At 39.1% G+C, this 13,684-nt stretch overlaps 1 protein-coding gene across 3 annotated transcripts; it reads right to left on the bottom strand.

Annotated features, from left to right (window-relative positions):
• Nucleotides 1-1,073: 1,073 nt before the first annotated feature.
• On the bottom strand, nucleotides 1,074-13,465 carry COPS8 (COP9 signalosome subunit 8). Of its 3 annotated transcripts, none has more exons than XM_080346334.1 (8): nucleotides 13,309-13,465; nucleotides 10,126-10,196; nucleotides 8,260-8,308; nucleotides 6,597-6,729; nucleotides 5,512-5,619; nucleotides 4,995-5,057; nucleotides 3,797-3,838; nucleotides 1,074-2,530 (listed from the first exon to the last, which is right to left on the bottom strand). In XM_080346334.1, exons 1-8 carry the CDS (start codon nucleotides 13,384-13,386, stop codon nucleotides 2,451-2,453), a joined length of 624 nt encoding a protein of 207 aa, XP_080202460.1. In that variant the 5' UTR covers nucleotides 13,387-13,465; the 3' UTR covers nucleotides 1,074-2,450. The 3 variants fall into 3 exon arrangements, with proteins under 3 accessions (XP_080202460.1, XP_080202462.1, XP_080202461.1); XM_080346336.1 differs by lacking the exon at nucleotides 13,309-13,465 and adding an exon at nucleotides 10,561-10,847; XM_080346335.1 differs by lacking the exon at nucleotides 3,797-3,838.
• Between the last annotated feature and the right edge of the window lie 219 nt (nucleotides 13,466-13,684).

Genomic DNA, 13,684 nt, shown 5'->3' with positions numbered 1-13,684 from the left:
CAACATTGATAAAGTTCCTGAGGCTACCAAGGCAAAAATACCAAGATTATGAAGTTATTCAAGAAGTCAAAAGCAAGCCTGATATGAAGACCAGAAGTGTCTCAAAATACTGAAATTTCACCTACTGTTTCACTGCCTATTTGTTATCCACACACTGCACTAACCAGGGGGAAAAACCCTGAATAAGGGCATGCAACAATGCACACCAACCTGGTTATCGCTGCTGATGAGAGGTACTCAAGTAATTGTCATTGCTACACTGAGAACAGGACAGTGCTCAGAACACAGCCCATCTTAGAAAGGATCAGGAAGAAAGAGAAAACATTCTACTGGTGTTACAAGCCATGCTATATCCATCACATGACTAGTAAGAGCTAACAAGCAATCTGTCTGAAAAAGGATATTTGGGAACAAAAAACCATGATAAAGGGCAATGAGGATGAAAGAGATCGGAAATAGCTTGGATTCCAAAGAAGTACAAACAAAGCATGGCTGGGAGCACAGTACTCAAGGCAAGTTATGAGTTAATGCCATAACCCAAAGCTAAAAGCCAGCATGAGTTTAACAAAAAAGCAGAGAACTCGAAGTTACAAACATGTTAAAAACTGGAGAGAGAAGAGTCAAACTTACCATATTTGAGATACACATAGATTACAAGTGCCCACATTGCTCCTGTCCTACTACCATTTATTAAGTGCAAGTAGTTAGTAATCCTTTAATCATGTCTAATTTTCATTGCTGGAAGCAAAGTTGTCCTTGCATACTACAAACAACTGCAGAACTACACACAATCCATAGGCAGAAGGGGAAATTTTTACTTAGCTCTTCAAGTACTTTACATCTTTGAATATTTTAGAAGACATCTGAAGAGTACCAGTGGTTTTTTTTTTAATATAAAACCATACAACTGCTGCACACAAAGATGTTTAGAATACCTGTCTAGGAATAATGTATTGAATTAATCTTTTAACTAACCCTATCCAAATTAGACCAGTAGGAATGCATTAAAAAACTAGCCAAACCAGAACTGTGCTCTAAGGAAAATTAAAGAAATCAAGTACACAAGGTCAGTGTAAACATGTTCTTTAATATCACTGAAGATAAATTTAGAAATCCAAGTCTCAGGTGGGTTTCAAATAAATAATCATTTTGAGTAAGTGTTTACATATAAAGGGAGCTCTCAAAGCAGCAGTGCACAGTTTATAATTCCTCCCTGCTAACACACCTCCAACAAGAGAATGTACAGTAGGTAGTGCACACTGGAAAAAACAATCACAACATACAGCACACTCGCCATCTTCGATGAAACCACTGAATATGATGTTGAAAAGAGGGGAGAGTAAATGAAGATATGCACTGCCCTTTAAAGCATCACTATTTTCCAATAGCCTTTTTACCAGCATAATACAGATAAGCAGCTTGGGAATATCAGTCATCTTTCTGCTTCTAAAATCCATTCTCAGCTCAAAGATTACCACAGCAGTGCTCTCGTACAGAAAATGTATTTCTCAAACCAACATTGCAGCGTAACATATCATCCCCATCCCAATCGGTCTCTATTGAGGGACAGCTACTTTAATTTTTAAATTCCTCTCCAATAACTGCATAAGTAATCCAGAAAGCTTATAGACAGGTAAGAGTAGTTGTTTCTTGTAGATCTTGGCCCAGTGTACTGAAAAGAACCAAGACAGGATAGACCTCAAGAAACTGTATGGTTACCCAGCAAAATATCTGGTGTTCCACATCACTTAAATAAAACCTTTCAAAAGTAAAAATTCTTCAAAGTGGAGATTTGCCTTTCTTAAATCACTCCAATTATTCTCCTGTAAAAATATGCCCAATGCGAAGCTTCAAATGAAAACAAGAAGATTTAACAACACAGAAAGACCAACAAGAAAAAAAGATCATTTCTAAATATGCCAGAAATATACTTGCAAAAGAGTTGCTGTAAATTGTTTTCTTATTTAAGTTACTGTTTCATCAAAACATTTTCTCTCTGCAGATATGGGTAGGATAGTCTTCCACTATTTGTACTTCAGTTCAACACGCAATTGATCCGTGATAAGCACTGCAGAACTCACCATAGAAGCACATAACCTACCAGCATTAATTCCTCAACAGTTAACCTGCTTCATTACTCTTCTTTTTTCCTTCTCCATTTCTAATATACCTGAAAAAAGTTCTGCCTCTCTCTGCTACGAGACAATAAAAAAAAACCAACTTACTACATAATACTGCTGTGTACCTACTGAATAAATATTACAGAGTTAAAGGATTGTTTCAATTGCTAGCTTGGCTTTGGCAAAACACAAATTGGGATAGCATACACTGTACACATTTGAGTAGGGGATGCTGCAACATTTAACAGATAAAAATAAAATAAATCTTAGATTTCTCGAACTGTCAGTACACAGGATTCCCAAGTTGTTCTGGACACAGGAGCAAGGTAATCAGTTTTCAAGGAAAGCCACATAGTCAGTCAATCTGGCCAACTGCTGTTCATTTGGAATTGGTGGAACTGGAGCAGGTTCTACAAAGACAGAACAAATTATCATTAATGAAACTGGGAAAGCAAATCCATCCACAATACCATCCATCACAAGAGTAAGGAAAAAAATTAAATGCAGACTGTTCAACAGCCTTATGGTGGTGTATCTTGACTGTATCCCCTACACATGCAGTTTTAGCTGACATTACTTTTCTGTTATCTGCAACATTAAGTAGGCCAAGAGTTACTAACAGTAAAGATAGCTGCAACACGTTCCAGTTGCCAACAGTCTCCAATTTTTTATATTTTTTTGCATATGCTGGAGTCTGAATTATGAACTGACAGTAATTGCACTTAAAAAAGCTCCTCAAGCTCTGTAGTTGCTCATTTCCTTACTAGCTGCCATACTGAAGATACCAAATCTATTGCATTATCTAACAAAACACAGTACCACATGGGATGCAGGAAAATGCAGTGCACATACCAAGCTAACCCGAGACTACAGTTTAACAGTAGGCTGGAAGTGCCTAAAGATAAGCTAGGAATTAAAAATTAGAAGTTAAAGTAGCAGGAAAATTTGCATTTACACTCCCTGAAGAGTTAACTATATCCTGAATGCTGGTCTGTTAAAGTAGTCATACTGCTTAGAGCTGCAAGTACGTGACAGAGGAGGCCAACAATCAAAATAACGTTTTCAAAAAGCAAGACCCCAGCTCTTGAAATTAACTTGGAATCAAACCTGTAAATATAAGACACTTTTCACAACTGTGTTAGACACAGCAAGTCAGTAATTCAGATCTGCTGTCACTACCTCACGATCAGAGACAACACTGTTTTGAGAATCAGTATGACATAACGTATCACACCTCAATCTACAGTTGAGCTCTGAGGAAAACCAGGAGATTTCTTGCTTCTACAGGGAAGACTTCACAAGTCACATATGACACAAAAGCAACAAAACCTACTCGGAGTTCCTTCGAGAAGAAACTGCCTGTAAGTCAGAAGTTTTCACCAAAATCCTTTGTTTTACAGGGGCTGCCCAACCCTGCTTTGGAATCTGCTCCCTGCTTCAGCTATGGAAGTGAGAATCTTAGACACTCCTTAAAATGTGAGGGTAAGAAAAGACAGAAGGAGAAACATGTTTACATAGCACTTGATTGGGGTTTGGCTTTTTTTTTTGAGGGGCAAATGATGACATTCACCTGTCTAGGATCCAATTCTTATTTTGTGGCACTGGTAAAATTGTGTTTATATTAATCATCTAAGTTTTAAAAACATGCAAGTAGATTATATATAAACAAGAAGTACCTGATGAATTAATAAATCTGTTAAAGGAAGCTTCCAGCACACCTGAAGAAAAACACAGTAGGTATTAGCCCACTGGGCCAATTTTAAACAGTTCTATACATCAAGCCAAAACTAGATTAAAAGGTAATAAAAATTAAGCCTATTCATTTACCTTGTTTTACTTCATAGCTAAAAAGCAGAATATCCAAGGCTTAGCCAGCTAGACACACAGCTTCAAAACAGATCACAACCTCCTGCCTCTTTCTTTTGCCTCTAAAATAGTTCTTGCACTTGCTTTTGGAAAAGAACCACATGTAACTAACTCTTAGTACTTTGCACTGCGTATTTTGCAACCAGTTCATGAAAAAAACTGATCACATGCAAAAGCTCAGGACTCTGGTTATGTGCCTTGCGGGATAAATTTCAACACCTTGCCTGGCATTTGTTTATTATAGTTCTGGGCTCTGAACACCTAAAAATTCTGCCCATACAAACAATATATTTTTGTTAGCCTAATAGATGTTGCCCTTTGAGATATGTTATGGTTTGGCTCCTTCCAGAGCTGCACTGTGAAGTTTAAGAGCAGTAATGTCATCTCTACCTTTGTAGCTTAACATCTATTTTTGCCTCAGTCAGCCACAAGTACTGCTTTAGCAAAATAAAAAACTCAAGCATTTTTGCAGGCTGAGCTTTACAGGAACAAATATTCTGTTAACATCGTGACAGTGAAGAAAAGAGCCCACGGAATAAGTTTCAAAAAGCAAACAAAATTATACCGACAATTTGAGCTCTTGAGAACACAAAGATCTGCTACATCCCTGTCCAAAGAAGTTCTACTCTTGAAAAAAATCTCTGGTGCAAAATGGTATATTTTTACTCATCTTTATTAGATTAAGATGTCATTTGAGGTCATCCAACTTATGTTGCACTGAGTCAGAGCCAGAAGGAGGAGGAGCAGGAGAAATCACAGCATATCCTGCCTGCTTTTGTTTAACAAAGTCGATTTGAGGATACAGTTTAATCCAAATTACTTATAACCCCAAATCAAACCCACTACTTTGTACTTCCCACATTTTTATAAACATCGCAGGTTTTACAGCAGCTTAAGCCCTCATAAAAATAACTAAAATAATATTGTGCAAAATTCTAATTAAAAGCTAACACTTAATTACAAGAAAATGCAAAACTCCATGTTTAATGAAATAATAGCTCCACCTACCTGGCTTTTTAGGCATTACCATACGAGTAGAAAAGTCTGCTTGCCAGCCCTGTTCTAATACACCTGAAAAGGCATTTTTACATTTGTAAGAACAAATATTTTACATAATTGCTAAAAATGCAAAGTAAAGATGCACATTAAGACCAGTAAAAAAAAAAGGTCTTATTACACTGCCTATATATCAAAACTCTAAGACATTTTTTGTAAGCATATAGACATTTAGTTCAACAAATAAACTCATGAAAGTAAAGATAGCACACAAAACTTCAGTCTTCCACCACTGCTAGTCGCTTTTACACTTTCACATATAGAAGGAGAGAATAACGAATAGTAACTAGTGGCAAATAATACAATGGAACACTTATCCAGAACCACAACATTTATCTCTACTTACTGACACACCACTTCTCTTTATAACATTTCCAGAATTGCATACATGTTTCTGTTTACCATCACTTACAGCTCTCTGATCTTAAACATCTGTAGAAAAACTACTCAATGAATAAATGCAAAGTACCTTTCACAGCTTCTTCTACAGGAAGCCCGACAAAGGCTGCAAAATCATCTGCAACTATTGAGGTATATGCCTGAGAAACCAATCCAAAGGCTCGTCTCCTAGTTGCATCTAAGAAGAGATAAAAACACTGTAAGTAGACAGTAGACTAATGCTGATAACTAGGAAATCTGAGAACATTTTTGCAATTCTAACACATTTGGAAAACCACCGCTGCACTTAAAGCTTGCACTTCAGAAGTTTCATCTCCCTTCCCACAATTCACTGAAGTACCACAGTCAACAGCTTGCTCTATGCCAGGAGAAAACCCCTCAGAGACCACATTTTACTTCCAAATGCAGTTTCCAGCACCTTGGGTACTACTACCAGTCTGTAAACCAACTTAGGAAACTGCCCTCAATGGTATTCTCCATTTGCAAGCAGCTTGTGTGTCAAATAGTTCCAAATCAGAAAAAAAAAATCATGGAAAATGCAAGTAGTTAAACTATTTGTGCCCTTTTTTAACCACATCTGCTTTGATACCAAGGCATCTGCAAATCAGTTGTTTCTAAAGCTACACAGAATCTGTTATTGCAAAATACTTCAGGTCTTTTAGCAGTCTGCAGTGCCCTCTAGTAGTAAAACTTTGCATGTTACTGTTGAGCAGTCTAGAACTAAAACATTTGTTTAAAGCCACATTTATAAGAGAAACCTTTTCATAAGTGTCACAACATTCTGAAGTGCCAAGCCAAATTCCCTATATTACTGATTAAAAGTCTTGATAAAACTAGATAATGGTATATTTTGCTATTAGATAAAAAAAAACCACATGGTGTATAAAATTCCAATATGAAAGATCATGCAATCCTAATTAATAAAAACACTTCCATTTGTTTGCACAAGTTTTTTTTAAACAAGCTTTTTATTTACCCTTGATACCTAAAAATCCTTTAAGTAAAACCTACAAAAATTTGGCAACAATCTTCCTGACCACTTCTGATTTTTCATAACTTGTCATTTCTCTACTTGTCTATTTGTTTTTTTGAGCACACAGAAATAACTTAAAGCAACATATAATGCCATGCTACCTACAGGAGCTCAGTTTGTACCTCTAAGAGCTTCCATGATTGGTTGAATAGTCTCAGACCACTGATGTGCACTGATTGTTGTGTAGATTCCTGGAAAGTCTCTCTGCCAGATTCTTTGTCCTACTGACCAAACTGCACCAAGTTCAGCATTTGCCTGGTGTGACCAAAAATAAGCAAATCAAAACACATTTAATGCAAAATGGTGTATTCTCCACAGTGACCATTCTGTATAAAACCACTTCCACTGCCTTTTCCCTTCACAGGAGTATATCACAATACCCATCATGAACAGACAAGCATTGGGAAATCTTGTTCTAGCAGGTAATGCTGCTGCAAGTTCCCTGATCCATCTTCTCCCAAAACTTTACCACCCACATAAGCACAGTCTGCACACATGTCAGTTATACCAACTCAGGCAGACACACCAGCTAGAACAACCCTGGAGGACAGTCTGCATGCAAGCTACTGCCTAGAGTTGCAAACGGGCAGGCACAGCTTATTTTCTGCTTACAGAGATGTTTGCCTCTTCAGTAGAGGCTTTATAAAGTTCAGAGGCTGTCGTTTGTACAGTGAAAGCAATTTTCAAGTTGAAAGTCTTACAATCTTGACAGTAAGTCACACTTAACATGGTGCCATGCTCACTACAACTGCTTTCCCACTATTGGTTTTAGGGGCTACTTGTACCATGTTACACATGATCATTTGGTCAACTGGGCTCCAGAACAGCCTGTCAGAACAGGAACCAAATACCAAACTGGGTAAAACAGTAATACTTTCAATTGTAAGGAGAACTGATTTGTTTCTGAAGTTAAGACTCAGTATTACTTGACTCAATTAGCAGAAAACTTTTCAACACATACACACAAGAAAATAATGATTGAGGTGTAACCTTCTCAACATAATTCACGCAATGAGTTTCCCCCACCAGGAATGCTTCACATGAAACAGAAGTTACACAAAACCCACCTCATTTTTCACAGAATACTGCTGTGCCACAAACACAGCAGGTTTCACAGAAAGGCCAAGTAAAATTTGGTTCAGATGACTATTGACTACACTGATTAACTTTTTTCTTGAAAGAGAAAATCATTTCAGAACAATCTGATAGGTCCCATCTTGACCATGAGGTTTCCTAGTACAAGACTACAGAACACTTGTTCCCTTGTAGAATGTATGATTTCAAACTGAAAACATAATGACAGTAAAGTCTGGAAGCATTTCTGGTATTATATTTACCTAAAACCTCAAAATGCATCTTTGATCCAAATGCAGTGCAAACCAAAAACTGCCTACAGAAAATTAACCAGGTTGAAGATGTATCTTATCTGAAATCACGTCTCATTGCACAAAGTATTCTGCACCCTCATGTGGAACCCACACCCATCCCAGAGTCAGATCCATTCCTTTCCTCCAGCTTACTACCCTTTATCATGAGGCCTTTGACTAAAAAGTCTACTGATTTCCTGAATTCTATGGCACCAGATTATTAGGGAAAGAAGAGGTAACAGATGAGCAGTGAGGAGATGTTGAAGAGCAACATGCCTCCTGCTGGGCAAGCGGTTCACAGCACAGAACAGAGCCCAGGGATGCCTGCCAAGCAGAATCCTTGAGGAGGTAAAAGTCATTATTTCCAAGCTTATATAAAACTGTTTTAGTATCCAATGACATTTTACAAACTACTTACAGATTTGATAGCAGAAGGGATCCTTTTCCAAAGATATCTTGCGTTATTCCTAAAAAAGATAAGTTAAAAATATTTCTCAGTACTGAAATGTTTGCTACAAGGAGACACCAAAAAGATTGTTTAGATGCTACAATTAACCATCTCAGTGCTTTAAAATATCCCTTCTATGCCTACTGAAGCAGAAAAACAAAGTTGCCCTCAAGCAGACAACATGACTGCCATAATACAAACTGCCTCATTTAACACAGTTTAGAAAAGGTTTTTCACTTCTCTACCCTAGGTAGCATTTCACAAAAGTTAGTTTTGTAGTTTTATTTTTAGAATAGCTGCATCTTTGATGAACACAAATAGTAACATTTAATCATGTCAGAAGTTATTTAGACCAGTGGTCTCCAAACATTGAACATGCATTTCTAGCAGAAAAACATTTTTGAGCATGTGCCCCCAGTATTTGTACATGTATTTACAACTTATAAACCTGTACTACTGTACTAATATATTATGTACATTATAAAGCACAGAAATATAGGAGTTAAAAATTATTAAATAAATACAATTTAAAGATATTTTTATATTACTTATTAATAGTACAAAAGTACTTATATACCCATAATACACTTTACATACTAAAGAGTTAGACTGTTTTGTACATGCTTTTCCCAACGCAGCTTTGCCACATTTTCTGGAGATTTGGACATATTGAAATATTAAGTCATTAAACTTTAGAGCACAGAAGTCTTAAAACTGAAAGAGTTACAAATATTCTCCGAAATATTTAAAATGCAAAATAGAGAAAAAAGACACTCTGCTTTTCATTAAGTACAACTGTCAAACTTCAAATTAATTTGAACCAAGATTATCTGCATTAAACCCAATACTCAGTATCAGCATTCAGGGAACTTATCCTGAAAGAATATACACCAACAATACAAGAAAACACTCAAATCTTCAAATCCCCACACAAATGCTTACTTCGGTTTGATAATCAAACATGGCAGTGCCAATTATTCGGCCTGAATAACTGATCAACATTTCTGAATAAAACCCTAAACACAGTGAATCAAGTTCACATGGGGACACAGTAATAATCCACCAGACGAAGTTCAAAGGATTACCGCTTCACGCAGATTTAGCTCATTCAGGCCAACAGTATCACTCATTCTTAACATGAACAGTTTAGAGTTATCCTGCTGTAATTTACACACAAGGAACTGCAAGTAATCTTACTCAAAACAAATGCAGCCTTGAAAAATCAGAACACTGAAGTATTTCAACACTTTCCAAAGGAGACAATTTCACTATTTAAGGATTTTTCTTCCCAGAGCCAACCTGTTTTCCTACATTTCAAAAGGACTGGCAAGAGCAAACAAAGGAGAGTAATTTTTCTGAGAGAGCAAGGGGTGATCGTCTTAGTCCAATCCCCCTGCTGGAGCAGGAACACTTAGATTAGGTTACACAGGAAGGTGTCCAGGCGAGTTTTGAATGTCTCCAGAGTAGGAGACTCCACAACCCCCCTGGGTAGCCTGGTCCAGTGTCTGTTACCCCCACTGAGAAGAAGTTTCTTCTCAAATTTAAGTGGAACCTCTTGTGCTTCAGTTTGAACCCATTACCCCTTGTCCTACCCTTCCAATCCCTAACATTCTGTGGTTCTGTGAAAGAGACTTAATTCACTGGGGCTTTTTGTTTGTTTGGGTTTTTGTTGGAGTTTTTGTTTAGTTGGTTTGGTTATTGTTTTTAAAAAACATAGCACTGCCTACATGCATTTTGTTAGTCACACAATCAATTACCAATATTCTGGCAACTACAGCTCCAGCTAATAGTGACAAATTCAGTATCTGAAGTTAAAGATTAATACAAACCACTTACATGTCATTATGCAACAGGTATAAAGCTAGAAGTTGGCCATAAACAAGGGGGGTTGCAATTCCTCCAGGGGCCTAAAAAATAAGTACAAAAATATGATTACATTTTTTAAGAGCAAGATAACTTACAAAATCCACCAGGTAGCCAAGTTTAATGAAATCTGAACATTCCAAGAGAGCTGATGTTTTTCACACCACATAATACACCTGGACAAACTGTCAGAATTGCAGTGTTATAGTAATACAGTTGTATCTCATGATAAAAAGTTAACTTGCACATGCCAGTTTTACTTAGAAAACTTTGTTTTGCTGCATTAATAAAGTAAGGTGACATTTTTCATTACTCTAATGTTCCAGCTTATGCTCACAAAAGTGGTAACCATTTTGCTTTACAATTCCACACAAACAACTGTTTTTAGGCACTCACAATTTCACCCACCTTGAGCTGAATTATCAGTTCAATTCAGGGCACCCCATCAGAGCAAAATTTCTTTACTCACTTGTACTACCTTTTTGAAAAATCCACTTAACACATTTCAGCAGGCCCCATAAATCATACAAGTAGAAAGGAAGAAAAAAAGAATTATGATAAAGTTATAAAATGTTGAAAGTCTATCATCATTTAAAAGCTGAAAAGATTTCCAATAAGGTTTTAGAATTTTATCAGAGGGTAGTGCAGCAAGCACTCACAAGAAGCCAATTACGCAGCTCTTTGATTTAATTACATATGTGATTTATAGGCTCATCTAAGCCAAAAGCAAGTGATTAGCTGTAGCATTGAGCAGATATCACCATCCCCAGCTACTCTTATACTGTCTCCAGGGCTCATCACCCACCTACATAGGCAAGAGTTTCTGCAACTGTTCCTTGGATCAAGCCTATTAAAACAAAGCCAGGTCAACTAATACCTCCTGTTTAAACTATGTAAGTTCACCTTTGGTGTTTCTCTGTACTAAATAAAAGAAAAATCATTAGTTGATCTGACAGAAGACAAATGGAACAGAAGAGAAAGCTAATTAGTACCAAAACAACTAGATTTACAATCCACAGTCTTACTGAAGGAAGCTCTGTGGCTGCATCTAGCCTGCAAAAAAAAAAAATAGCCCTCATATCAGCTCATGATCTGAAACACGAGGGCTGTCAGCAGATAGTAGTGTGCCCACAAGAATCTTGATGTGGATGTAGACGCACAGCAAATAATATACCAGCTTTCTCAAAGCATTTGGGAATGGTTTACCAGGGGTACATTTGTTGCCATTAACCCTGGGAGACTTTGCTGACAGACAAAGCAGAAACCTTGAGCAGAGCGCAGTCTGAGTTCAGCAGCTTTACAACAACCCCCAGGGGCCACACACTCTGCAGCAGGGAAGTGAGGAGGATACGTTAAACTTCCTGAGATGGCCAGAGAAGCAAAGCCCAAAGCCTGACAAGCTCCAACCCCACCACTCTGCCCTAATATATACCTTAGTGTGTTCCTTCAAGCCTGTGCTACTCTAAAGGATGGGAAAACATCTTCAAAGCAAGTACTAAACTGCTCCTAGCAGGAAAGGCAAGACACACTCAACACATGGTCCAAGGGTGCTCTTCTGCTCCTCTGTGCTCACGCGCCCATCACTTGATGCAGCAGGTAACTCATATTTCAGCACAGCTACTTCCTTCCAGCTCCATCACCCTCTTCTACAGAACACAGGGCACAGCAAGAAGCAGCAGCACCATGCTGGGGACATGAGAGGCACCTGGGCTCAGCACAGAAACATCAGCTGAAACTTGATGATATACACCCATAAATAGAGGCCCCCTACTTAACAATTACATTTTCCACTGAAAAGTCATGTCATTTGTCAACACCAAAGTTCTGCTGTGGCAAGTGATCACATATTGGATCAACTTTCTCCCTTCAATTGCAAGAACAACAAATCAGAATCACTAAAAGAGTACATGAAAGAGAAAAATTCAAAATTTTCACTTATTTCAAATGGCTATAGTGGGATGCACAAACATCACACTTAAAAAAACACTGAAAACTCTGCAAGACAAAAGAGGTTCCATATCTATCATCCAGAAAGAGCTTTCAGCATCAACATGGTGCCACTTAATTTACCACAGGCTGTCACACTAACAGCACAACAGTGTGACTCGAAAACTCACCAAGCAATAAAATTTAGAACAGCACAGAGGAATCTTCCAGCATGAGCTCTCATAAACAGTGCACCACTGACCTAAAAGCAATTCCCCAAGCCTGGTTCAGTGCTCCACTCTCCTCATCAATATCTTCTTTTTCCACACGGAAACATACAAACTCCTCCCTTTCACACACACACAACCTCCCCACTGAAAAGACCCTAATAATTACATTAAAATGCACTAGTTTGTCTGCAGCTTGCAAGGTTCTGAATGTGCTGGTTTGACTGAAAATGGGTTAATTTTCTGTATGCAGTTAGAAACCTTTCTTTTTCATAGCTAGTAGGCTCATTATTTGGACTTTGTTTGAGAACAAGAGATAACACAGAGCTAATGTTTTTAATTGCTCTGGTCAGAGAGCCAAGGACATTCTGAGCACTCTGCCCACAGATGTGAGGCATCAAAGAAGCAAGGGCACAAATGGGGCAGAGCCTGATCAATGAGAGTATTCCATCCCATTAGCATCATGCTTCAGATATAAGAGTGGGGCCTGCTGGTTTGCTCTTCTGCTTTTTGTTGCTATCAAGCTGGATAAGTCTGGTTGGGACATTTAGCTCAGCCTTTTGCCATCCTGCAGAGGCCTTTGGGCTTTTCTGCCTTTTTCCTCTCCTCTTCTCTGTCTGGGATTGCTTTTTAGAACCAGGTGTGGCTTGCTGGGACTGGCTGCTCAGCTGTGGGCAGAGCTCAAGTGGAATTGCCAAGGAACACCTTTTATTTCTATTATATATATACACTTACTAGTAGTGTATTAGTATTGTGTTATTTTATTAAATTGTGTTTATCTCAGTCCAAGTTTCTCCCTTCTTTTTAATTCTTTCCCGTGTTGGGGGGTGGGGGAGGGTGTGAGCGAACGGCTGTCGTGGTTGTACCCCTGTACCGAACCCACGGGCGCTGCGAGCGGCCCCGGCCCCGGCCCCGGCGCAACACGCGGGGCCCCCGCCCGGCCCCCGCCACCCCCGGGCCCCCCGCCCGGCCCCCGCCACCCCCGGGCCCGTCCCCGCCGCACCTCGAGCTCCTGGGTCTCGCACTGCTCCAGAAGCTTCCTGAAGCTGAAGGAGTTCTCTGCCATCACCGCCACCGGCATCTTCGCCTCCTCCTGCCTGAACCGCCTCCCCAAAGGAGGCGGCCGCGCCTGAACGTCACTTCCGTCCCGGGCAGCACGCACTTCCACCCATGGCCTAAGGTAGGCATGCCGCTCTAGCCGCACCTTTATGCTGTGGAGGACTGCGGGGGCGTAGTCAATGCCGGGGGCGTGGCCAAGGGGCCCGTGGGCGGGGTTGTGGCCAGCACGTGTGTCAGACCCAAGGTTGCTTAAGGGGCAGCTACATTATGCGTCTCTTCCCCCATTATTTCTGTGTGTTTGTGTGTAACAAACAGATTTA

Source organism: Nesoenas mayeri (assembly GCF_963082525.1).
Source record: "Nesoenas mayeri genome assembly, chromosome: 6".
Lineage (NCBI taxonomy): Eukaryota > Metazoa > Chordata > Aves > Columbiformes > Columbidae > Nesoenas > Nesoenas mayeri.
Note: the sequence above shows the minus strand (reverse complement) of the source record. Positions and strands in the feature narration are given on the sequence as shown.

What these genes read in the sequence shown, in the direction of transcription:
- COPS8 (XM_080346334.1), bottom strand. Translation starts at nt 13,386, where the DNA reads ATGCCGGTGGCGGTGATGGCAGAGAACTCCTTCAGCTTCAGGAAGCTT. An exon ending in GGTAATGCCTAAAAAGCCAG is followed by an intron (nt 3,839 to 4,994) that starts GTAGGTGGAGCT and finishes GTTTTTCTTCAG; the next exon opens with GTGTGCTGGAAGCTTCCTTT. An exon ending in CAGATTTATTAATTCATCAG is followed by an intron (nt 2,531 to 3,796) that starts GTACTTCTTGTT and finishes CTGTCTTTGTAG; the next exon opens with AACCTGCTCCAGTTCCACCA.